The sequence below is a fragment of the Pezoporus flaviventris genome, unplaced genomic scaffold (genome assembly GCF_033815535.1).
Source record: "Pezoporus flaviventris isolate CSIRO_AGI_PZ_B2104156 unplaced genomic scaffold, CSIRO_AGI_Pfla_v1 ptg000002l, whole genome shotgun sequence".
Classification (NCBI taxonomy): domain Eukaryota; kingdom Metazoa; phylum Chordata; class Aves; order Psittaciformes; family Psittacidae; genus Pezoporus; species Pezoporus flaviventris.
This window is the reverse complement of record NW_026892550.1, coordinates 87,491,906-87,516,076: the sequence shown is the minus strand read 5'-3', so window position 1 is coordinate 87,516,076 and position 24,171 is coordinate 87,491,906. Positions and strand designations below refer to the sequence as shown.

Below are 24,171 nucleotides of genomic sequence, written 5' to 3'. Positions count from 1 at the left end.
GCCATGGAGGTCTCCATGGAGTCTTCTCTTCTATATGGAAAACTTAGACTCTCCCTGGCCCTCACATTTCCATAACATCACCACAGTAACAAAGTGCCAGATTTTACAAAAACCCTTCAGAAAATCTCAGTTTGCCTTTTTTATTTATTTATTTAATTCATATTTTCAATTATATTTTCACAAAAGACCATAAGATGCTGCATAGAGTTATAACCAAATGACAGCTGTCTTCATCAAACCCTGTTTGCATTCCTAGATATGATGGGAAGCAATTTATGGCAATGTTTTCCCATAAGAAACACTCTAGTTGCTGCAAGTTCCCAGCCGCAGGGAAGGCCTGGCTGGTGAGAAGCAGGATGAGCCCTGGCAGCCACAGGAATCACAGCGCTGAAGGAGAACATGAAGCAGGAAGCTTAATTCCTTTTTGCAACACATTTCATCAAAGGCCTGAACTTCTGTCTCCAGCATCGCACACAGGTGCTCTCCTCTCATGATTAAGTTTATCTCCATTTGTTTTCTTATTTTCCTTTTTACTTCCTAAATCTTCAAATATAGGTCAAGAGGGGAGCAGCCCCAGACAGTGAGCTCACTGAGGCAGGGGTTTCTTTGGGTTTACATCCAGGTCTACCAAGCTGTGACTTGAAGCAGGTTGCCTCTTTCGCTCCCTCCCCACCAGGCAGGGCTTTATCTCCCAAAATCTCCCCTCCTCAGGTTTCTTCCCACCATCATTTGTAAACCCCTCCTTTTGCTTTGATGAAGAATGAAAACCAGACATGCCAATCCCAACTTCTTCATGAGGAATGCTTCAATCACCATTTCCTGCCAACCCCATCTGTTGCGTTATTAACATGTCTGTATTTCAGAGGTACATATTGCCTTGAAAGAGGTGAAAATTTAGATAGAACTGTAGAGCAAGAGCACAACATACATCACTACAAAGATCTGTACAAGGAGAAAATTAGGACAACCGGTATTTGTACAAATGTGTTTCTACAGTATATATGATGATATCTGCTGAACAGAGGGTATTTACAAAAAAGAAATCATCCTAAGAGGAACAACAGATTAAGAAAGGGAACAAAGGAGAGGAAAAAAAATATTAAGAGATTTTGAAAAGAAAGGGACCTTTAATGACAATGATGGGTCAGACTACAGTGAATTTAAATACCAGCCTGCAATCAAGTCCATGTAACAGGATCCCCAAACACAGCCCAGCTCTTGAGGGAGGTTTCAGCCCCACTTCCCAGGCCTACCTCCTCGACCTTGTCTCTGTCACATAAATGAACTGAAATGAACATATGTTTTTAAGTTTGTTTCTAAAATAACCAGACCAAAGCAGAAATACTGAGCTGCCCACACCAGTCCCCCCACCTTCCTCAGGGGAAAGAGCACAGAAAAACCATGAGTGTTAGTCACATCTGATGAAGTGCTATGTCGACAAGGAGTTATACAAAACAGAGACAAAAAATAGGTCTGTTGGGTCCCAGCTGCAGGTGAACAATGAGCTGTGAGACCAAGCAGTGACAGCGTGCCAAGGCTCCCTCACCCTCAGCCTTGCTGGGCTCCCTGCAGCACACACCAGCCCTGCAAGTATGCAAGAGATCACCAGGAATGTGATCCTTTCACAGACAGGGGTAGACCATCTCCAAGGGACTCTAAGTACCAAGGAGATGCTTTTAACCTTCAAAAGATGCTACAGAAGCCTGAGAGGTGCCCTGACAGGCTCTTTTCTACAAAGCAAGAATCCTGGAGTTTTAATCACATTAACAACTGAAAAGGAATTGAAAAGTAAAGAGATATGGGTGGATCTCTCAAGGAACAAGCATAAGCAAGGGATAAAGTGTGGATTAAATCAACTGCTTCCTGGAGAGAAAAAGAGTCAGTTAAAAGAGCATGAGCACTCTTCATTTTGATTGATCCCAACAAAATTAATTTCTGGTGCAAAATCAAAACATGAAGGAAAATGTCACCACAATGTTAATCTAGTCTAAAAAGCTGTGTCTTACCTTATCTTATTCTACTCTAAGCGGACACTGTAGCCTCAGGGGTATTTATTTTATTTCCAAGTTTATATCCCAAAGGACACGTTTGCACCTTAGGAAGATAAGCAGAGCACAGGGCTCTGGCAACCCCCAGCCTTTTATTCACTCTCTGTCTCTTGCCCTGTGCTGCAAGAAACTCAAGGCAAATCCTATGTCCAGCATCAATAATTCCATGTAGTTCCTCTGCATAGTTCTCATAGTGCTACAGTGATGTAGCTAACGGTGCTACAAAAGCCAACTGTGACTGCATCTACATCCACTTGTCTCTTTTTTATCCTAAACGCTGAGCCCTGCAGAGACTTTTCATCTCACAGGGCTGCTTGGCCATTGAAAATCCAGGCTGAATACTCTTCATGGAAAAAAAAGAAAGGACATTTTCACCCTTGTCTTCAATAACAGAACAATATACATGAAATGGCAGCCTGGCTTTTTATAAAAGCAAATTTTCATGAAATCCAGACATATGGGTTATCTGATAATTATTATTATGCTCATTAAAGGATTTTCTCATTTCTCAGTTTGAAGACTTGATAGTTTTCAGGAAGGGCTATATGAAAGAGACATCATCAACTTGGCTGGTGAGGGAGAACCCAAGCCCTTCTGTCTAAAATGTCAGTAACTGAGGCTACAAATAAAATTCAAAATACTGCTGTAAATCAAGGAAGCTAAGAAAAATCATTTTCCACTTTGGAGCTTTTTCTTTGTTGTCTCCCACAACAATACTATTCATAACTAGTTGAATTGTTACCTATCACAGTATAGGGTCAGCATCAGCTGAGCATACATAGCTTTCCTTTTCTTTAACTATTTGAAATTTCAGGATATAGCGCTTCAAAGATGCTTTGACAACAAGAAAACCTGCAAAATTTTAGAGAGCTCAAATTGGCAATGTCTCTTTAATTGGTTTTAAAACATTTCATTAAAGTTTCATGGTACAATCCTACCCTACAGCCACCATTAATCCCTTGTGGCTATGTTAGATACCAAGTTACTTACGGAAAGCTGGAAGAGAACACTTTGTCCTTCTCTCCCACCTATTACTGTTTACTAAACTAATTACAGAAGATTTAAGAAATCATCCCAGAAAAAAAGAAGTTACTGCAAGCTCCCCTTTCTTGTTATGACAGGCAGCCCCGTGACTTATTCTGAGTTCTAGTCCCTGCTCTGCCCAACTGTTTTTCCAGTCTTATGCAAACGAGGAATTGTTCATCTGCTTCCATTTCCTAATCCCAAATTGGATCGCTACCATTTGATATGCAGAGATGCTTTGCAACACCCCAAAGAGAGGATGTTTAACATCATGCTGCCCCATTGTACAAGATGACAAGAGCATGGGAAACTGGTAGGGCAGAAGGATGGGCCTTTCCGAAAGGGCAGCTATTTGGCCATAAGCTTGAATAAACCTGACAATGAACTTCAAATGGGCAAGGTGGTATGGAAGACAGGCTGGTAGAGCTTGGCAGAATATGATAAGCATGTTTCACAATACATCAGGAGATTTCCCAATCTACCAATGTACATGTGAACTTCAGAAATTCAGTGGCAATGTGGTAAAAGAAAAGCAGATGAGGGAAAAACAGGTTTTTTTTTACCTCTGCTGTGAAGCAGACAAGAGGAATGGCAAGGGTACTGAGGGGAAAAAACGCATTGTGGTCAGTGTGCAGCACCTGGCTACTAAACATGGAATGAAGAGTACGCAGCTGCTAGTCCTGCCAGCCTCTGTTCACAAAACACAAATGGGACACTCAAGTGGGACTTTGCACTCTTTGGCAGTGCTACTCTGCACCTCCCCAAATGCCGAGATGGTCCCCTTCTGGCATGCCAGTTCCAGGAAAAGGACTAACCCATGCAAAACCGAGCCTATCAGGCCTTTCAAAGCACTCTGGCACACTTGAAAAATCATGGAACTAGGCTAAAATGCATCAGTGGGATGCTTTAATGCCTACTGTTCTAAAATCCCTATTCTGGCATGCAGAGAGCATTGATCAGTAGCAGGAGGCACCAGCAAAACCCACAATACCTTCTGGTTTCAAAGCATGCACGGGAAATACCTTCAACAAAGAAACCAGCCGGCTGCTGGACTTTACCTGCAGGGCTCTCTTTATAAGCTAATAGTTTCCTCCTCTTGGCCTTGGCTCTGGCCCCGGTGAGATGTACTTCAAAGGAAGAGCCTCCCTGGTATGGACTTGAAGCTGGAAGTGCTGCAATCAACAGGAACTGGAGGCTTTGGGACCCTCATTTCCAAGCCTGTTTTGCTTTTTGTAAAGTAAAAGAGAAAGGAAAGAAACCATGTACATAGTAAAAGAGAAGGGAAAGAAGCAGGAGGCCTTGTTGCAATTACATGTGTCTGCTTGTTGCTGGAGGCAAGGAAAGAAACAAGGTGTCAATGAGGCTCTTAAGGCGGGTAACACAGAAAACAGCTGTTTATCCAGCAAAAGGAGGTAACATGATTGCTTATCAGAGCTGAACTAAGATTTCCTGCAGAGCCCTGTGGTGGACCCAAGGGAGCTGTGTGAGGGTACACATGGGATACGGCCAGAAGAGCAGTGGTGTACTGAGGTAAGCCTCTGACCAAGCTCTGTATTAAAAGGAGACAAGATAAATCTCACCATTTTGGAACATGCTGAGATGTGGTGATGTGTCTTCCTCTGTCCAAGAGCCTGGTTTGAAGTAAAGGACTCACACTAGGGCATGGCTTCCTCAGTCCCTCCCACTGAATCAGGAGTTAAAAAACACAACTCCCAAACTCCCAAAACACCCTAGTCATGTGACCCAGGCAGTATCAGCAACTCCCCATGGTGGCTATCCTTCCTGAGAGAGGAAGAGAGGGGGCACGGAGGGAGCCACCACCGCTCGTTCAGCCCCTCTAAGTGAGAAGGGCTGCGAACACTTCTCGGTATGCCCCTTCTACCACTGCCTGCTCAGAGCTAGGTGCAATGCACAGGGTATTTTCCACCAGCACCAATCAAGACGGGGCTTAAACTTGCAGGATGCCAAAGGAAAGGGCTTTATACTGGACAGGATCAAACAGCAGGCTAGACTAACTGGGGTGAAATATGAGGACACTTACACAGGGCCAAAGGTTAATGCCTCCCCACATGACAAGGGTTAGTATCTGGGGAATCCAGAGGCCACCATGCAGCTACCGGTCTTTGCCCAGTGATCTGAGAGACTGTGCTCATCAGCTCCAGGGTCTTGCATGTGCCACAGCAGAGACAGTCTGAAGCAGAAACTGAGACACTGTTGCTAGAAGAAAATGATAACTGAGGGGAAAAAATAAGCTGGCTTCTGGCTTGATTCACTGCAAGCCCTGCTAACACCAAACTCAAGTGTGAGGACAGTGCCTACAAGGCAGCGGGCTCTTTAGACAGTGCCTATGTAAATAATGCTGGTAGAAGACTGGAGGATTACCTTTCCAAAGGATTAGGAGCATTGCTTTTTCAAACACAGCATCTCTCTTTGCTCTCCCAACAGCTACTGGCTACAAGCTACATGGCTTTTCAGCCCATCAGTAGCACTCCCTGGAGCTAACAGAATAACTCAGCACCTGAAGGGGACCCCATAGAGAAAGAGGGCACATTTTAGAGGCTGTGCTGCTAGTGCCAGCCACACTCCTGTTGTGCCGTAGGAAACACAGCGGTGGTGTAAAAACAGCCTTGCTAATTTTGGCTCTGTGTGAGATTTTGCTTCCTCTCTTCTTGCTCAGCTGTGGAGCTCTCCTGCATGGCTGCCCCCTCTGACACAACATCACCACAGACACATTTGGCTACTGAAGAAGGTGTTAAACCACTGAGCGGATGCTTACTGTTTGAACAATCACCCGTCCTGGAAGAGCACCCTATGGCACCCCACAGAACCTGGCACAAGGGCTGTGGCAACATGTGTTCAACGTGATGCTGCAGCCCCAGGCTCTGTGCCTGCTCCCATGTGGCACAAGGACAAGGATGGACCAGGATGGCCATTGCCAGGCCCGCCCAAGCCATGGGAAAGCCCCTGTGCCTCACCGCTGTGCAAGCGCAGCTCTGCGGCTGCTGGAAGCGGTGGGAAGATAATCCGGAGCAGCTGCTGGCATTCCTCCTGTACCCCAGGAGCAATCACAGCCCAGCAGTGGCCTGACTTTTCCAGTGTTACTAGGAGCAATGGAACAGCATCAAGGATACCTAGGAATTTCCCTTTTATCACAGCTGTAGCCACAGAGCAGAAGGGATAAATGAACTAGCTATCAAGTATTTTCCTAATTCTGTCCACAGGCACAACTGGTAGGCACATTTTCTCCATGTCCTCATGTTCTCCTTAAGGATCCAGCAGAAATGCTGTACTAGTGCTGGGAAAGTGGGGAGAGATGAGATCTTTGGAGGTCAAGTACTACTTTGTGGGTCTTGCAGTGAAGGGTTTCACCAAAAGTGCACACATATTATACTCCCATTACCACCCAACTCAGATACAATTAGGAAGCAAACTTTGGGCCTTCAAAGAAGGACTTACCAAGAACAAGTCCTTGCCAGAGATATAAATTATCTAAATAAACACGAGCACATCACTGAAGTGTTTCATGGTTTGCCAAGTAGTTTACATGAACCAGTGAGAGCTAGGGAAAGAAGTTTGCATACAAACTGCTAAGAAGGCCTGTTATATCACACTTTCCAACGAAGCCCAGGTGTTATCCTGGCTGTGATCAGCCTCATTGAGCAACAAGCATGATCAAAGAGAAACCATTACAAATGCTTCCATATGAGAAACCCCTGGGCCACTAAGGAAGGGAATCATGCGGGTGGTATAGGGTACCGCTCATCTAACTGGGTGTCCTGAGAACTGTATCATATCATACGTGATGACGTTCACATTTGCAAATGAAGAGTAAAAGATGCTACATTTTTTTTCCCTAGGGAAGTGTTCTCCAGTTCAGTTTATATAATTTGTTACCACACTGAACAAAGTAGCAGGAAATTAAACACACACCCCCCCCCCCTTCGTGCATAGTATCCCTACAAGACACTACATAGACCTTATTTCTTAGAGTTAAAAAGTGAAAGTAGCAGTTTCTCTAGATATGTATTAGTTTATCATATTTCATGGTGAAAAAGGAAAAGAAATACTAGTCATGATGCATGTTACCAAAATCTCTAAGCTAAATAGTTGAAAATATATATTATAAATAATATTCCACATGCACAATGGACACGTGCAAGTTTATGTGAGTCATTAAAGAACTAGGATGAAAATATGCAGACTTTAAGACCATGTTTTAAGAAATTTTAACTGAAAACACATGCAGAGCATGCATTCTAGCAGATAATTACGCTTAGAGTGGAGCACGGCTCATAGAAAAAGTTGAAAGAGTATAGGAATTTTTTATCTAATAACTACATGTATTACAAAAGTACTTCCTATTTTCTTTCTCTAAAAAGTTGATTTTTAGGCACTACAGGTCACCCACCTCTAGAATCTCACTGATCGAGTCTGCAATGTATGTATAAAGACCCCCGGACTTAGAAGATCCAGAAGAATACTGGTTTTAACATCTTCCCTTGTCTGAAACAACAGATTGCTCCAAATATAATAAAAAAAAAGGGGGGAGCAACTCACAAATCTCAGAGAAAAGATGAAACCTAGAAGATGACAAGGCCAGCCCTTCTCAATCAACAATTCCTTCTCATTCCCATTTTTTTATCCTCCCAGAACTGGGAAGGCTAAATTTAAAGGGCTCACACATTTTCTCCTGTTTGCAGGATACTCAGCAATTTGAGATAAAATGAGTAAAAGGGTGACCTCTTGACTTTAAAAGATTGCTGACTAGTTTTGTTCAGGTAAGGAGGCCATTAAGTACTTTCTTTACCTGAGATTTCTGCAGCTTTTAACAGCAAGAAACCTCAGATGTTTGGTCTATTTTTCCTGTAAAAACTGATGTCTAACTTTTATTTGTATTTTTTAGTCTATTTTGTTTGTGTGTGGAGACACGACAACATTTAAGTATTAGAGGCTGCTTTTCAAATCACTACTCTTTATTTGTCTGGCATGACTAATGTAGCAATAAAACTCAGCGCCACTGATCCAGGGGTTGCAAACCTACCTTAGTTGCTTTTGAAGGTGTTCTTTGCTTTACAGGCTTTGCTAGAGCCGGCGAACTTGTGTCAATAGGATGGCAATTCTCATCACTTCCTAGTAAGGCCAGGCTGAAACCTCATTGTTTTTGTTTCCTAGAGAGAGGACTGGGATCACATCTGCATTTTATAAAAGCTCCTGAATAGTTGCTGATCAACAACAACCAGCAGCCAAAGCTTAGCCTCTAGAAGCTCACATTGTTTTGCAGTTGGAGTTGCTAGATACTGTGTCCTCGTAAAAAGTGTGGTTAAGTCATTTAAGCTCTGAAACTGAGAACTGTACTCCCCTGAACAGCTAGCAGAAATTGTTACTAACAAGAATTTTATGCAAAAGGCTCCAGGCTGCTTTATTCATCTTCCTTTGTTCTTTAACGCGTACTCATCATCAGCTCAAAACCCACTAGTATTTCTAGCTTCTATGAAATAAGTCTATTTTGAGATAGTAACTCAGATGTAAATGGGAGAATATTCATTTTTCCTATGTGTCTTTTGGGGTTTAATATGAAATCTGCAAAGGCATTAAAACAGTAGGGTAGGGAGCTAGAGCTGCTGTGGGAATTAAAAAATTGCATGTGTAAAAAGTGTTCACGCTATTTGCTGTCAGTTAAGGCACAGGTGTGGGGGAAGGACTTGTAAAATGGTCTGCCTCTCTCAAATTTCTCTGACAAGCACATTGACTGAATTTCATAAGGACCAGTCTAGCAATGAACCTAGAAGAGACATAGCTTTTGCCTCTTACTTCACAGCTGTCTGCCACCTCAACCTCACCAAGTGCTGGGGGCTTGTGCCTGGGCAGTGCAGGGGTTCCTGTGGATGGTGGCTTGCTTCACTGGGTGACAGGCCTGTTGGCCCAAGTGTTCCTAGAAGCAGGAGCTGCTCTCCTGCCCAAGTTCCCTTTCATATGAATTATGGCAAGTCCGTCAATCCTTCTTTCCCAGTTGTTATTGAGGGCTATTATGTGTCAGACTGCTGTATTCCTGCCAGAGAGGCTCCTTACACTTGCTCACTTGCACAGGACAGGCACTGCAGATACAGTTGGGCTTTGCTTAGCTTGGGATCACACACAGCTCAGGGCACGCATTGCTCTGATGCCAGAACACATGAGGAAGCTGGATGTGCTCCGAGCCTGAAGCAAATGAGTGAGCTGTGCCATAACCCCCCTGCAAGCTGCTGATTGAAAGGGATTATGGAAAAGTGGGTTCTTGGGAGGACTTGACTTGGGAGCTCAGGGGTAGAGAATCAGCAGAACCTCTGTTAGTACGGGGCTGGAAAAGCGGAGGTCTGTGAATGCCCTCTGCCACATCAGGCTCTTCTCTACCCACTTCATTTCCATCTTTCTCCATATTTTTGCTCCTCTGTTCTTTTCCGTTCTATTCTGTGTCTATTCCACATGCAGGCATCGACTTGTCCTCCTACAAACACAGTGTGCTTAGGCATGGTTGGCATGGAGAGAGGAGGTAAGAGCTTCTCCTGCAGCAAGAAAATGGTAGCCAGTTACAGGACAACAACAGGAAGGCATGAAGGGGGTCATCAAGTTCCCTACATTCCTCCATGTCACATGTAAAGACCTGCACCCACAGGTACTCACAACTTAAAATACCACACAGACAGGGTCTAGCAGGACCAGGCTGCCCACGGTAGCTACATCCAGGCTGTAGCTTGTAGCTTCACCCCGTGGGATGAGAACCTAGTCACCTTACATCTAGTTCTTTGCATTGTGTTGTCCAGGTAAAGCTCAGGCTGTCAGGAAAGCCTCAGTCACACTCAGCCCACCTACCAGGGAGCATTTTACACCACGGCATGCTACCCTTGTCCTACAGGATGTCCAAGTAATTTTGGGGCAGGGATCAAGTGGGCTTGCACTTTGCCGTGAGCTGCTTGGGACATTCCTACCAGGAAAACTGGCAATGTTTCCATCTTCACTGGAGACCCTTGGAGGTATCTACCCTGTGACACTAAAAGGGTCTATTGTTAGGGTGTTCTCCAGGCAGGTCCCCAGCCCTAGCAGCTACTCACCCTTTCCCCAGATGCAAACTAGCACACACCTATTGATTTCAAGAACCTGGCAAAGATAACTTATCACAACGGATCCATTAACCCCTCTTGGAATTGCATAAGCTGCTGAACTCTTACCATGCACAGAAAGCTCAGCAGGGTGTTAGAGGAGATAAAATAATCCATCAGGCAAAGGACATTGCTGAGGAATAATGTTATCAGAGGGCTCCCTTTCAGGTTGATCTGGAAAGACATGTAAGACCATACACTTCAAAATCAGATGGGGAGAACTCAGCATAGACAACATTGCAGGGCACAAAGTAGCTGGCGCAGGACAGGGTCCATCTTTGCAGAGTGTTGTAAAGGCACAGCCCTGAGGGTTTTACAAGGGTCAGAAAGGACAGTAAGATCCCTAGGTTGAATTTCATACAGGGCATTATCCCCTTCTGGGATATCAGTGGTAGGAAATACATACATTTTTTCCACAGCAGAGCAGAACCAGACTGTGAGGAACTTGAGCCCGTTCACTGTAATTTGGGATTCAAGGTGAGCAGAGGAGCTATTCACCAGTCTCCTGCCTAGGATTTTCTTCATTCCTTCCTTGCCCCTACAGCAGGGGTTTTCAGCCTGTGGCCTGTAGCCTTTGGAAAGGAGACCTGGAAACTCTCCTCGGAGGACACAAAGTGTCCTTGCTAACCCTGACTCTGGGGATTTAAAAGAGGGGTTTGCACCTCCGTGGGAAAAGTTCCAAGACCTGCGAAGCCAAAGCCTGGGAAGCCCGTGCCCTGCTGCGGGAGCCAGGGGAGGAGGGCACAGCCATCACCCCACGGGCAGCTCCGGGCAGGGAGGCCTCGAGAGGGCTCCCGGCAGCGGCCAAGACCCCTTGGGGCCCTCGGAGCGCAGGACGCCCATCGGCCCGCTTCGGCCGCGGTAACCCAGCGGGGGTCGCAGCGGGGGTCCCCGGGGCGGTGCGCTGGGCGGTGCGCGGGGCCACCGGTGGCCGCGGCGGGGCGGGGCGCGGGGCGGGGCGCGGCGGGGAGCGGTGCAGGGCCGCCACGGACACACGTGGCTCAGCCCCCCAAAAAGGCATTCCTCGCCGGAGGGAGCGGGCAGTTCGTATCTCAGCCCCTTCAGAGGCGCCGTCGGTCCGGTCGGCGGGTGTCAGTGCGCAGGGGCCGCGGTTGGCTCCCTCCCCTGCGGAGGCAGCCGCGGGCTAGGGGCGGCCCTACCTGTCGGCACCATGAACCTTACAGCCGAGAATCACCGCGTCCCCCTGAGCGACGGGAACAGCATCCCGCTGTTGGGGCTGGGCACCTATGCTGACCCCCAGAAAGTAAGTCCGGTGGCGCCGGGACTCCCCCGCTCCGCTCCTCCGGCAGGGGCAGGTGGCGGTCGCCCTGGCTGCAGACCCCAGACGGGGGCTATCCGCCAGTTCCACCCTCGCTTTCCTCCCCGACAGGCTATTTCTCCTTTTGCTGCTTGGAGAATTAGAGCCCGAGCGCTCCCGTGAGCAGGACGGGAGGTGCGCGGCGCGCAGAGGAGGAAAAGGTGGGGGGAAAAAACACCCAAAACCCTAATACTCCTGCCCAGGTTGCGGTGTGGCGCTCACCATCCCGCACTGCCGCACGGCTCCGTGCCGGTGAGCACAGCGGAGGAGGTGCGGGGGTCCGGGATTCCCTCTGCCGTGGCCCCGGGGGCTGGGTGTCGGGGCGGTGCAAGCCCGGGGCCGCCGGAGTCACCGGGAAGGGATGGGGTACCCAGCGAAAGCCGGCTGCTTGGCAGGGAGGCTTACAGCACTCGGTCCCGAGAAGCCCGGTGTCTGAGGAAACCGGTCCCACTGCCTCCCTGGGCCGAGCGCTGATAAGATGAGGGGTTTCGGACGGTCTTGCAGTTGGCCCTACACTTTCCAAGGAATGTTCCTGAAACAAAGACCAAATTCCTGCATCCTGATTCCTGCTGCTCCCATAGCTGCGTGCCAGCGGCCAAACCACTCTCAAATATTCTACATCCTTCGGTGTTGCGTGTCCCGGGCAGGCATCCATCCCATCTGACTGGGATCGCTGATTCGGCTGCACCGAGGCTCTGGAAGCACGACTGATGCTTCTTCCCTCTGCGCACCTGGAAGCGCTAAGGCAACTCACTAGCTGCTGCCTTTTGCTCTCCTAAATCGCCTGTTCTTTCAGTAATTCTTTCTTGTTTGTTTGAAGAGTGGACAAAGAGAGAGCGTGGTTAGAACCCTTCTTGTGTAATAGTATCAGAGTTGAGATGCAATACTGTGTGTGTGACTCCACACACCACGAGGTCGTTAAAATACCTTTTTAAAGAAAACTCTTGATTAAAGCCGTTTAACACCCACTAATTGTACTACGGTGTATTAATAACAGTGTCAAATAAGATAATCAATAACCATTGCTGCAAGTAGGGCAATGTTGATTGATGAGCGATGTAGAAAGGGCTGCAGATCTCCCTGATTAACACTGCCGGTTTACATGAGGAGAATGGGTGGGAATCTGCAACTTCAGAGGCTGGGCACCGTCCCCCACATAACTTGGGTTTACAGAGATATTTTCAGCTAGTGTGTTCTTTGAGTAACAGTTAGTGAAACAAAATGAAGCTCCCTAACAGGAGTTTTAACCCAGCAAAGCAGAACGTTGCATAATTCAGTGACAAAATAACTCTGAGCAAGCTTGAAGTGTCTCTTTCCAGACTTGAATATCACGTCTCCAACTCCTGAGTTGCAGTTTTACACTAGTTTAAAAGTTGAGTTAAAATAAGGCTGTCAGCAAGAGGTGCTCCTGCCTCGCTGCCCTTCCCACCTGCAGCCCAGATGCACCTTGGACTGATGCTGTGGCATTAGCCAGGTTCAGTCAGGGAGCTCAGAGTGGCAAGTAATCTGCCGGAGTTGAGAAAGGGGGCAGATGGGATTCCCCTTTCACAGGCAGCTTTTCTTCAATGCTGTAACCCTGCTAAGAGTTCGTTCTGCCGGAATTAAAATGTCTCAAAATCAACCTGTTCCTTCTTCCCCACTCCTGCAAAATCCTGCTTCCCACTTTGCCCTCCCGTGGATCAAGGGGGTGGTGAGCCTTGCTCAACTAGCCAAAATGTATCATTTTTAGGGAGAACTGGTTTTCAGCAGAATCAGCCTCGGTGGTGGCTTTTCGCTTTTCGCACGTACCTCCTTGTTTCTGGTGGCAGGAGAGGGGGACAAGACAACAGGATGATGCAGACAGGGCATTGCTATGGAAACTCCAATTTAGAGCAATTGAAGCTACTGTGTAACTGCACCCTCAGTGGGAATGGGTGCACATGCCCAACCACCCATTCTCCCCCCACGTTTGTAGGAGTTTGATTTTCTGAGCTGTCTTTCTTTTTCAACATGATAAACATGTTTGAAAGTTATGGGTGGGAGGAGGAACTGAGAAGAGGTAGAGAAAGCAGCGCTGATAAGGCACTTGCAAAAGTCTAATTTTTTGCAGAAGACCATCTGAAACACTGTCTATCTGGAGGAGCTGGGATGAAGCTTTACGCTAGTATTTAGGATTGTGTATTTGAGTCAGGGAGGGCAGCTGGGGAAACGCAGTAGCAGGGTGCCATGGGATTATGTTGCAGAATTGTTTGCAGCTACTGGTCGTTGATGGGTCCGGATGTCTAAGTAGGTCACCACTTAAATTTGCCCATCTCAAAAAGGCTGCTTTGCTGATAAAAGGACAGGGGTCTTCTGTCAACCTGTTGCAGTGGCAATGAAGTGCAGCTTAGCTGGGACAAGCTGCTCTGCCGAGTGCTGACTTGTGCCTGGCGCAACCTCCAGTGGGATGCCTGGCAAGGTTTCCCTCCTGTTCCTCCTGCCTAGTGAGCTGAAAGCCTTTATGGCAACTCGGGACTGTTTCAAGTTTTATCTTAATGAGTGAGGCTAAAAACTAGCACTGACACGTTTCCCTTAAAATGCTTAGCTGTAGCTTTTTGAGGCTGAGTTGCTTAAGAAGCAGCATCTGAGGCTCCCGTTCTCCAGTGGTGGGGGCAGGCAGCTGGTGGTAGCAACAGTGCCAGCTGTCCCCAGCACGCTATTTCTGCTCATGAGTCAGATCTCCGCGACTTCTAGTCATTTTGTGCTTTGATACAAAACACAGAGCCGTTCGTTTGTCAGATTATTCATCTTGCTCTTGGAGGCAGATTCATTTTGCTTTCTCTCAAAGGTTATTCACCCTGGCACCTCCATGTCCTTGAGCAGCTTGTCCAAAACAAATCTGTTTTCTCAATCTCGTGCTATAGCCCAGTAGCTCAAAATGAGCCCAGAGTGTTCTTCCTGAAGTGCAGGAATGTGCTCACTGGTTAAGCAAACCAGGCAGATCTAGTTAGCCATGGAGCAGGGAAATCTGCTTCTCCGACAGTCAGTTACATGAAAACAGAGGCAGGAGGCCAGCATTCATGTTTCGGGCTTTGTCTGGATAAACTGCACAGCAGTGCCTTCAGAACTGAAATGTGTCAGCAGCCTGCCTTGCTCATATTAAATAATTGAATTGTTCTCCCAAAGACAACTTCGGGAGATAAATCATACTTCTCCAGTTGTGAAACACCACACACAAAATAAATCAGTTCATCGAAATCTGGTCCCTCGTAAAAGTTAACTGACTCAACAAAGTACATCACTTAACTGAAGCAGAGCTGGACCACTGTAGAATAGGCCTGTTTGATAATCAGATTAATTTTAATTGAACACTCTTTACCCATAGATGTAAGAGAGCTTTTCTCCTGACTGGATATAGGTCAGGATGACAAGAATTCAGCTTATTCTTTGAGACTGAAAACACCGGTAGTGCAATGCTGGGAGTTTCTTTTTGCTTTACTCTCTTAGCACAGTAAGAAAGCACAATGAAACCATTTGCTATCAATTCATCTCATAGCAGAAACACAGGAATCTTCACTGGGCCATAGAAATAGTGACAAAATCAGAGGTTTTTTTATGAAGAAAAGCACTTAAAAATATTTTCTGCTGCTTTAATGGAAGGTTTTGTTGTTTTTTTTTTTAGGGGAAAGATAATTGTATAACTAGAAAGCTTAGCCTGGTTTTCGTTGTTTTGTTTGTTTTTTTTTTGGTGCAGATTTCAGTGCATTGAAGTTAGTTTTGTGTTCCACTTCACATAGGGAAAGAAAGGTGTAAGCCATATTAGATTCTTGCCTACATAAATCAAGCTATTCATCCTAGCAGGAATGGACTCCAGTGACACACCAAAAATCTCAGTCACTGACTCCTTCCCACTCTCCTCATGTGTCTTGGAGGGAACCACAGTGGGAGCAGTGGACTACCAAGGTCCTCCGGATGGCTTCAAAATTTGAGGCCAATTCTGCCCATCTGGCTCTGGGGATCCTGCCGGCAAAGCCCTGTGTGTGCAGGGGTGGCTCTGCCAAGGCTCCAGCAGATGCACCATGTCCAGCTTCGCTGACTGAGGGCCCCTGAGCTGTTGACCCAATTCTTCAGGATATTAAATAGATGGGGGGGAGGGAGAGGGCAGCCCCACAGGGAAGGGTGGAGGACGACAGTCCCTTTGATGAGTCTGTGGCATCACCCTGTGCCATAGCAGTGCCAGATCATCATCTCCCAGCATTGATGTTCAGCTCCCAGCACAGCCCAGAAAGTGGTACTGGTACCCATCTGGAAGCAGATGGGGTGCTGGGATGAGAAGGCTTAGAGGGGAAAGGTGCTAAGAACACTCCTAAATCCTGGAAATCCTATGCCTTGTTAAAACAGCACTTATGCCTGCTTCACTTTATAACTCATCCCTGTCAACACAGCTAAGATCGTCAGCCCAGTACCTCCACATAAATACTTGCTGTCTCCCTGGAAGGTCAAGGGGTCTTGGCCACAACTCCTCTCCTGTCTTCCTGTTTTGACTGAGGGAGGAAAGGTCTTGGAGGGAAGGTTGTAGCAACCACACTGTACACAGGCACTGCTTCTGAAATATAGGATTGGGCAAAGTGCTCAAGAATAGCACTGGGTGAGGGTTTTTGGCAAGTTGTGTCTTTGCTAAAAATGAGGTTCTGAGGTAGCCAAATCCATCCATAAATTGGAAGCAGTTTTGTGGAATAGTTTCAGGCAAAACAAACGGCAAAGCATTTCATTTTGGGCACTGGCAGTACAAGCTGAGGAATCAAAGGATTATTAAAGCAGTTGGAGGTAGCAGTTGCCTTTCCCTCAATAGCCCACTGATGAGGGAATCCACATGGGCGATAGGAAACCAGATTCAATCCTGCCTCTGGGGATTAAATGAGTATCACAAAGCCCAGGGAAATAATGCGATCATGGGGGTATGCGATAGCTAGAGGCAGACAAGAAACATGTGCAGGCTGGAGCAGAAGGAGCACCTTCCCCATGGGAAAGCATGCTGCCCACCAGCCCCACAGCTTTGGATGCTGAAGAACTCAGTATGGCAGCCAGCCCAGCGTGAGAGAGACCCATTTCCCCAAATCCTTAATTACCACAAAGTAACCCTTGTGAGCGCCCAGAAAGTCTGGGTTGTGTTTAAGAAGAAACTGCTGGTTTGAATCAGGGAGAGGAAAAGTTCATCCAGGGCTTCCATATCCAATCTGAGTGACCAAGTTTAAAGAAGAGAAAAAACAACCAACAAACAAAGAAATCTGTTTTGGATAAGTATAAACACTGTTTTGGCACCCTGAATTACTTTTTACACCCAAGCTAGAAGCTGAACAAAGTAACTTTTCATTGTACAGGCCTAACAGCCCCTAGTGCTCTCATAGGACCTCTTATGCCAGAAAGTTCCTCGCACAAGAATGTGAGCACACAGACTATTTCAATTGTTCCTAACTGTGCAGGCTGCATCTCTGTTGCAAGGTGCCTGTCTTTTGAGCTGCCATGGGTTAACTTTAAGTCAAATGAGGTAACTTGCCCCATAATATCATCTGGATTTCTGAGCTGCAGTAAAGGGGGGATTGCACCCAGTTTAATTCCCTCTTCCTCTCCTGTCCATCACCAGCTTCTGAAACATGACCGGGTGGACTCAGTGATGATTTCAGTCCCCCTCTCTGCCTCACACAAAGCTACAAAATAGATGGTGTATTGAAAGCCCCAGGAAGGAGTGACTCCTGAGATCACTGGAGACAGGGTTGAAGCTTAGGCTTCCACTTTTTAACCTCTTTCCTACAAATTTCTCTTTCTCTGACTCAGACAACTGTATTCCTCTTGAGCTAACCCTCCACTTGCCTCCTAGATTGTTTTCTTGAATGAGATAAGAGAGGCAGTGGCAAGAACAGGAGCATGCAATTGTCCTTGCAGCCTTAGCTTACTTCCCACAACACACTATTAAATATATAAATACCACAGTACTTTTAATGTGAACGATTACATGAATATGTCTTTGAAATCAGCAAGTACTGAGTCTGAAGTTAGCTCTCTAATGAAGTGATCTTTATGGACCCACATGAAGTCACCACGGGTGTAGTCCAGGGAGATGTTTTGCCTTTTTCTCCTCTAAAAAGGCTATTGGGAACCTGATTTGAACAAAGCTGGAAGAGTCATCTGGGATATTTGGCTATGGAGCCTCATATGTGTGCCCTGAATTTAAGCAGTGAAGAATGTTCCCAAACAGAAATTGTGTTTTTAAAGTTGTTGGGCTTTATCCCCTGACCAGCATTTCCAAAGGACGTTGTTAGCCTCTTTACAGCCCCTTTCAGTAATCACCACCAGCTCTCTCAAGCCATCTGCTTTTTAAGCAGCAGTATTACCTCATGCGGTACTAATTCTTGTCTTCAGGGAGCGCTTTGGAGCAGCAGAGCCACGGCAGGCCAACGCGGTCTTCCAGGGCTGCTATTTCTGAGAGGTTTCAGAGGGTGGCCTTATATTCCCTTGGTCTCTGAGGATATCCTAAAGCCACACTCCCAAACAGAGACCTGTACACTTGAGGCAAGGGCAGGAGGGAAGGAGATTAGTGCAGCCCGTGAAAAGAACCGTGCCTGATCTTGCACATGCCATGGAGGGCTCCTTGCCTGCCTGTCAGTAAACTCTTAGCCTAGCCTTCAGGCTGAACACTGTTTATCCTGAAACTATATATCTGTAGCCAGATCACCCCCTGACAAAGTCATGATTCGGTTAGTTTCATGCTTGGAGGACTAAACCATACTCAGACCATTCTGCTTGAAGAGATTGCAGATGGCGTACTTCTCTTTCAGCGGCCAGTATCCTGGTATTGAATGATGCCCTTGTTGCTTAATCCCTCAGATTTTACTCCTTATTCCTTGACTAAGTCACAGATACTGGCAAGACCCAGTTGCCAAGAGCAGATAAAGGCAGGATGTCTTGGTATCTGGTTCCCAGATGCCTTGAGGAGGTGCAGTAGCAGGCACCAGGTTTTAGCAGCGGGAGAACAATATGGCTCTTAGGCAAGAGCATATCTGCTTATTGGAAACATGATCAAAACCACATAAATACATACAAGAGAAGGAGTATGTGTGAAAGAAACTGCAGCAACTCTGGGCTGTTTTATTTTCTTAATCCATCCCTGCTGTTTGCTACAGCGATGGCAAATATGCCAGAGGATGAGGGATGAACAGGTGAACATCTCAGATACTGCTTTCACAGGTCAGACTTCTTATAGAAAATAGGTTAGAGAGTAGAGGAATGCACTAAATCAAAAGGCTTTTGGACAAATTCTGCTTTCATCAATAACTTTTGCCAAAACCTCAACATTGTATGATGTATTTTAAAGTTCTCTCATATACGTTTTAATGGCATATTTATCACCTTTGAAAAGTCGAGTTTGTTTATCTTACATTCACCTTCTCTTTTCTGCCATACAACATTTCTGCTGCTGGAAAAGTCTTTCTACATTTGTGTGCTTTCAACACCGCCTTCCTGGTGGTTCAGCCCTGACCTCTCCTCCCTTACCTGCAATCACCTCTCGATGCCTTAATTCCTTCTAACTCCCTGTAATTTCATGTTATACAATGGAAGATTTTTGGTTTGCATAAATGGAAGATTGCATCTTTATCTCATTAAGAAAGAAAAAACTAAGTCTAATTAGGAAAAAAAAAACAATATCATCAGAAAAGGTAGCTGCCTTTTTTTTTTTCTGAAATGTGGCATGTTCAAATGCTAGCTTTTATGTAAGAACTGTATTTTAACCTTTTAACCATTAATATAATTTTTTAAAGTTGGATTTGACAAAATGACTTATCACTCTGTCAAGCTGCAGAAAAGATTCTTACATTTAACCTTTTTGAGGACACAAGCTTTGTTCTCATGACTTTGATTTGCACAAAACACATGACTCTAAGACATTGTTGAATTTGCAGAAATGCTCTTTTACCTCTGTGTATCTTCTCTGCTGAAATCTCTGTGGTTCTTCATTTCTATGAATCCTGAAGCTTAATAGAAAACAAATTGATAGTATGACTAATCTGCACTTCGTGCCAATGGCTTCTGTGGTGTTTCCAGCTGCAAATACAATTAGTGTCTAATCATGTGCAGCAGATTAAAAGCTGTATTTGCTGAAATGGCCAACATGTAAAATTCCTGATGAGGCTTCATCCAGCCTTGTAGATGAGGGTGAATGAAACGCTAACTCTCTGGCTATAGAATTCATTAACCTAAGGAGGATTTCTAAGCAAAATGGCCACAAAATGGCTAGTTTTAGAAAATGGGGGATTTTTTAGTCTGCTGAGTAGATTGTACTCAGAAAGACTCTTTACTCCTTCAAATAAACTCTTTAAAAAAATGTAGTACCTCCAACCTATGCTGACGTTTCAGCTGCTACCTGAAACTCTTTCAGACTGCTCCAGAACCAAGAGATGTATCTTTCCCCTCCCTGGACTGGACAACTTCTACTAATGTAAACATTGACAGCCAGATTAACTGCCTGGCCCGGTGCAAGGATGCCTGCCTAATCCAAGCAGAGGGGCTGGCTCTTAAAGCCAACCTGGCACCACATCACTTGGCTCCTGAATGTGGCACCGACACACACAGATTTGGACACCACAAGAGCACTCCAGAAGAAAACGTTCCCAGAGCAAGTGACGTTTAAGAGACAGCTTTGCCTAGGAGTCAGTATGTCTTTTGGGTGGTGGATATCAGATGCTAACATCACCCACCAGGATATATGTCTGGCTATGGCATAGGGTAGAATTGTGTTTAATCAACACCAATCCAAAAATAATAGAAAGTTAATCCAGGTACTCTTTTAGCACAGTAGAACTACCCAAAAATTAGTTGTAGGGATTCTTGTCTGAAAAGTAACCAAACAGAAAGCAGACCTTTTCCATTCCACAGCTGCGTAGTGCAGTGACAAGCACTAGCTGTTTCAATATATCCCTCTTCCAAAAACTATAAAGCTAGCTGTACCAATGCAATAATATCAAGGCCAAATATTGACAAAAAAAAGGAATTTCTCTTTTCCTCCGGCTTTCTAAACATAATGAATTTTTAACCCTGCTCAAAAGCCACAGAGAAAGCCCTCCTATGTAAATAAAAGTTGTGAAAATGTTTTATAGAAGATGAGACAGGGAATCACTGGCATTGTTGAAAAGTGGAAAAAAGGAACCCATATGAGTGAGGAATATAAATTAACACAACTGAGAGATACACTTTTTGGCAAGAATATTTAGAGTCCAATATTGCAGACAAACCTCCATTTTCTAGAAAGCCCTTGACTGAGTCCGTACATTAAATATGGCTGTGCACTCCCATGTGTCCCTGATTCCCTGCAGTTCTCCAAAGAACAGCGTAAGCATGTTCTTGCAGCTCGTGTGGGAAGCTAACATCTGTGTTGTGTCTCTGGTTGACCTAGGAGGCCACATTTGTCAAAACTTGAAAATGCTGTGCAGAAAATTCCTCTCTAGGCTTCATTAAAGGCAACTTTTGTTGGTTCAGCTAACTAGGTGGTGGAATTCCCCAGGTTTTACATCTGCCTTTGCAAACGCTTCTTCGAACTGGCGCCAGAAACCTCTCCCCTTTAACTCTAGGGAACAAAGTAGAAGGACTGTTGGCAATCTTTTATTTCTCTTGTTATCTCATAAGATGGTGCTTTGTCTTCCCCTTGTACCACACGCATCCCTGGGACTACATTTCTTGTCTGAATGGTATTTCAATAGCATTCACCCTTCCAGTTAGAGCCGTGCTTTCCAAGGCTGGCCAGATGGCTATTGTGTCCTCCAGCTCTTCAGGAAACTGCCCCAGTCCACCATGCTGGCACTGCAAGCATAGGACCTGGGTGTGCTTGGTTTGCTTTAATCCTTCAGCTGCTGACAGAGAGGCATGGCAGCCCTTCAGTTTAGGCTTGCGTTAAGTGAATTTGCATCAAGTGAAAAGTGGCCATCCTAAACCGGAGGATTCTGCAATTAAGTGGTAAAAATAACACCGGCAGCCTCTGCCAGCTACAATAATAAGGCTTTCCTGAAGACAGCTTTGGCTAAATCCTAGAATAATAATGTCACAGGAATTCTAGAAATGCCAAATCTGAAGTTATGCAATCTAATTTCTGATTTATGGCCAATCAAACCTCATGTGTCAGGCCACTGACAGGATATCAGCCTAGAGGAGAAAGACACCATGCTTGTTCACAGTGTGACACAAGGCAGCAAGCATCACCATTCCCTCCGACTTCTCTGAGTGCATTTGCTACCATCCACTTTCTAAGGCAATTCACTGCATGACATAAAGCAAAGCTCTGGGCTGGCATCCAGCTCATGGCTCTGAGCTGTGCTCTCTGCCTCTGTTCTCAGCTCTACCTGCTTTTGCAGAGATCCCTTTGCTGGGTTTTGCTTCCTGGATGGTGGCTGTCGATGCTTCCGGAGGACGAAAGCCAGATTTTCCGGTGTATGAGAGAAGGGGGTGTGCTGGCAGTTACATTTTCCAAGAAAGAGGTGTACAGTACAGCTTCTCCTTTACAAGATTAAACAATTCTAAGAATGTACCCTTGTGTGGCTCATATCCTCTGGCTTTGTAAACTCAACCTGTGCTTTCCTGTAGTGCCTTCAGTACACATGTTTTCTATGCTCTGTTCCTAACATCTTAAGCCAGTCCTCTTTGCCAGTTTGTCCGGAAAACAGGCAAATGGAAATAAGCATCTGGGCTTCTAGAAACTTGCATAAGAATCTGTGTGTGAGAGCCGAGCTCTGGCAAAGGAGGCTCTGAGTCCATGAATGTACCTACTTTCTCCTTCCTGTGTTTAGCTGACTAAGATTCCTAAACAACAGCTCCACATCTTAAATTATAGGTTAGGACTGGAGTGCTTAGCCCACAGTTTGGATCTCTTGTGTAATTCAGCTGCAGCTAAAGTCAGATTTTTTCCAGGAGATGGCCTTGTCTCTCCCAACACAAGAAACTCTTCCTTCCAGGATCATTATCCCCAGATGAGGGACTGGCTACCATTGCACTAACTAGTGCAATGCTGTTTCCTCGGTTCTCACATGCTGCTGAGACTGGTGCAACCCTGTAAAGCTGAATATATATGTGAAATGAGGCAGAGCAGAATCTGGAAGCCCAAGTCAGACTGTTTTCCTTTACTGTATGAAATAATAAAGAGTAAATGACAGTAGTGATGTTAAGACATTTATAAAAGCAGTGCCTGTGGTAGCTGCTCATGTGGTTTTGCAAGACTGCAGTCTACTAGTAGGGTGTCCTGTTAGCTTTGCCCGTGGAGACAACCAGAATCCCCCTTTATCAGCTGGAAAGCTGATGGAAATTGCTAACCAGAAAAGGATGCTATAGAAAAAGCAAAAGATTTGGAGGGCAGCTGATACGTGACACTAAATAACAATAATGAGTAGAACATCAACTAAGTGTTAAGCAAATAACGTTCTACTTAAGACAGAACAGTAAAATTCACAGGCATGCCTGCACAAAAAATATTCTCCTGTGCTTGGTCACATGAAACCATGAGCAAAACTGAAGCTGTACATTTTCTATGTTAGGGAGAAAAGTTTTTAACAAGATGGGATGTGGTGGAAGGTGTCTGGAATAAACATTGAAAAATAAAAAGTTCGTTGTCTCAGAGTAAAAAGAGAGCAGATCCATTCAGACAGGCAGAACTGATGAAGAACATTGCTTTTTCAGACTCATAAAATGCAGGAACTGGCCAGTTGGCTACTTCATCTACCAAGAAGGGGCCAAATTGCTGCTTCCTTTCTTCCAGTGAAGGTGCAAATCTGAGTCTTCCCCCCCTGTCTTTCTTCCAGATTTATTTACAATGGAGCCTGAAGGAAACAAATACTGGTTTAATAAGTCATGTGTGGTGGTAAATCAGCAGGTTTACAACCTATTGATTGGGGGAATAATTTCATGTATTGCTTCCTTAAACTCCATGATCTTAAAAATAACCTAGATGGCATTGAAGGAATTACTAGTGATTAAGAGGGTTTTCTTTTATCATAAATCATGTAATAAGTTTAATATCTTTTCTGATTGACTGTAAGAGCACTGAAGATAAAAATCTGACTTAGAGTGTTCAAGTGGTTATAAAATTACAGTTCTGAAACAACCGTCCTTGACCAAAGTAGCATAGTTGCAGGGCGCACTGATTAGAAACTGAAACACTAATTACAGCTAATGATCAAACATGCCTCTTACCTACACTTAAATAAGAAGTATTAAAGAAGCAAAAATTTGTCTTCAGGCCAAAGAGTCCAGAATTACTACTGACAAAGCAGAAAGGTTTATAGCACAGAGATATTTCATTACCTCATTTGGCATTAGTGCTGCTTTAAAAATGAGCCCTGCTTATTTGGGAACGGTACAAAAATAAAGGCTTACCCAAAAGGAGCAGAAAGCATAAGCATCCATACTTTAGATAACATACACCTGTGAATATAACCCACAATAAGGAAAAGGAGGAGGTCTGGCTTTCCTGATAGAGTAAAAGTGGCTGTCCCATGGCCAGGCAGCTTGGGAGGCATTGCTCCATCAGCTGCTGTGACTGAAGTATCAACCCTTATACAACACTATGAGAAGTAAGAGTTGTCATACCACAGAATTATGCCTACACTTAAGTAAAAGTTGTTTTTCAGTTGGTAGTCTCTGATCTGATCAC

General features: G+C 45.2%; 1 protein-coding gene and 1 long non-coding RNA gene across 2 annotated transcripts in view; both read left to right on the top strand.

The window, feature by feature from the left end:
- Positions 1 to 11,180: 11,180 nt before the first annotated feature.
- Positions 11,181 to 24,171, top strand: part of AKR1D1 (aldo-keto reductase family 1 member D1) — a 35,678-nt gene continuing 22,687 nt past the window's right edge. The window contains exon 1 of the mRNA XM_061444943.1: positions 11,181 to 11,471. Coding sequence (XP_061300927.1) covers positions 11,379 to 11,471 — 93 coding nt within the window. The 5' untranslated portion in view covers positions 11,181 to 11,378. The remainder of the gene's footprint in view (positions 11,472 to 24,171) is intronic.
- LOC133264874 (uncharacterized) lies at positions 11,501 to 12,493 on the top strand. The gene is made up of 2 exons (XR_009741791.1): positions 11,501 to 11,686; positions 11,921 to 12,493. It is a non-coding gene; the product is annotated as an uncharacterized LOC133264874 (long non-coding RNA).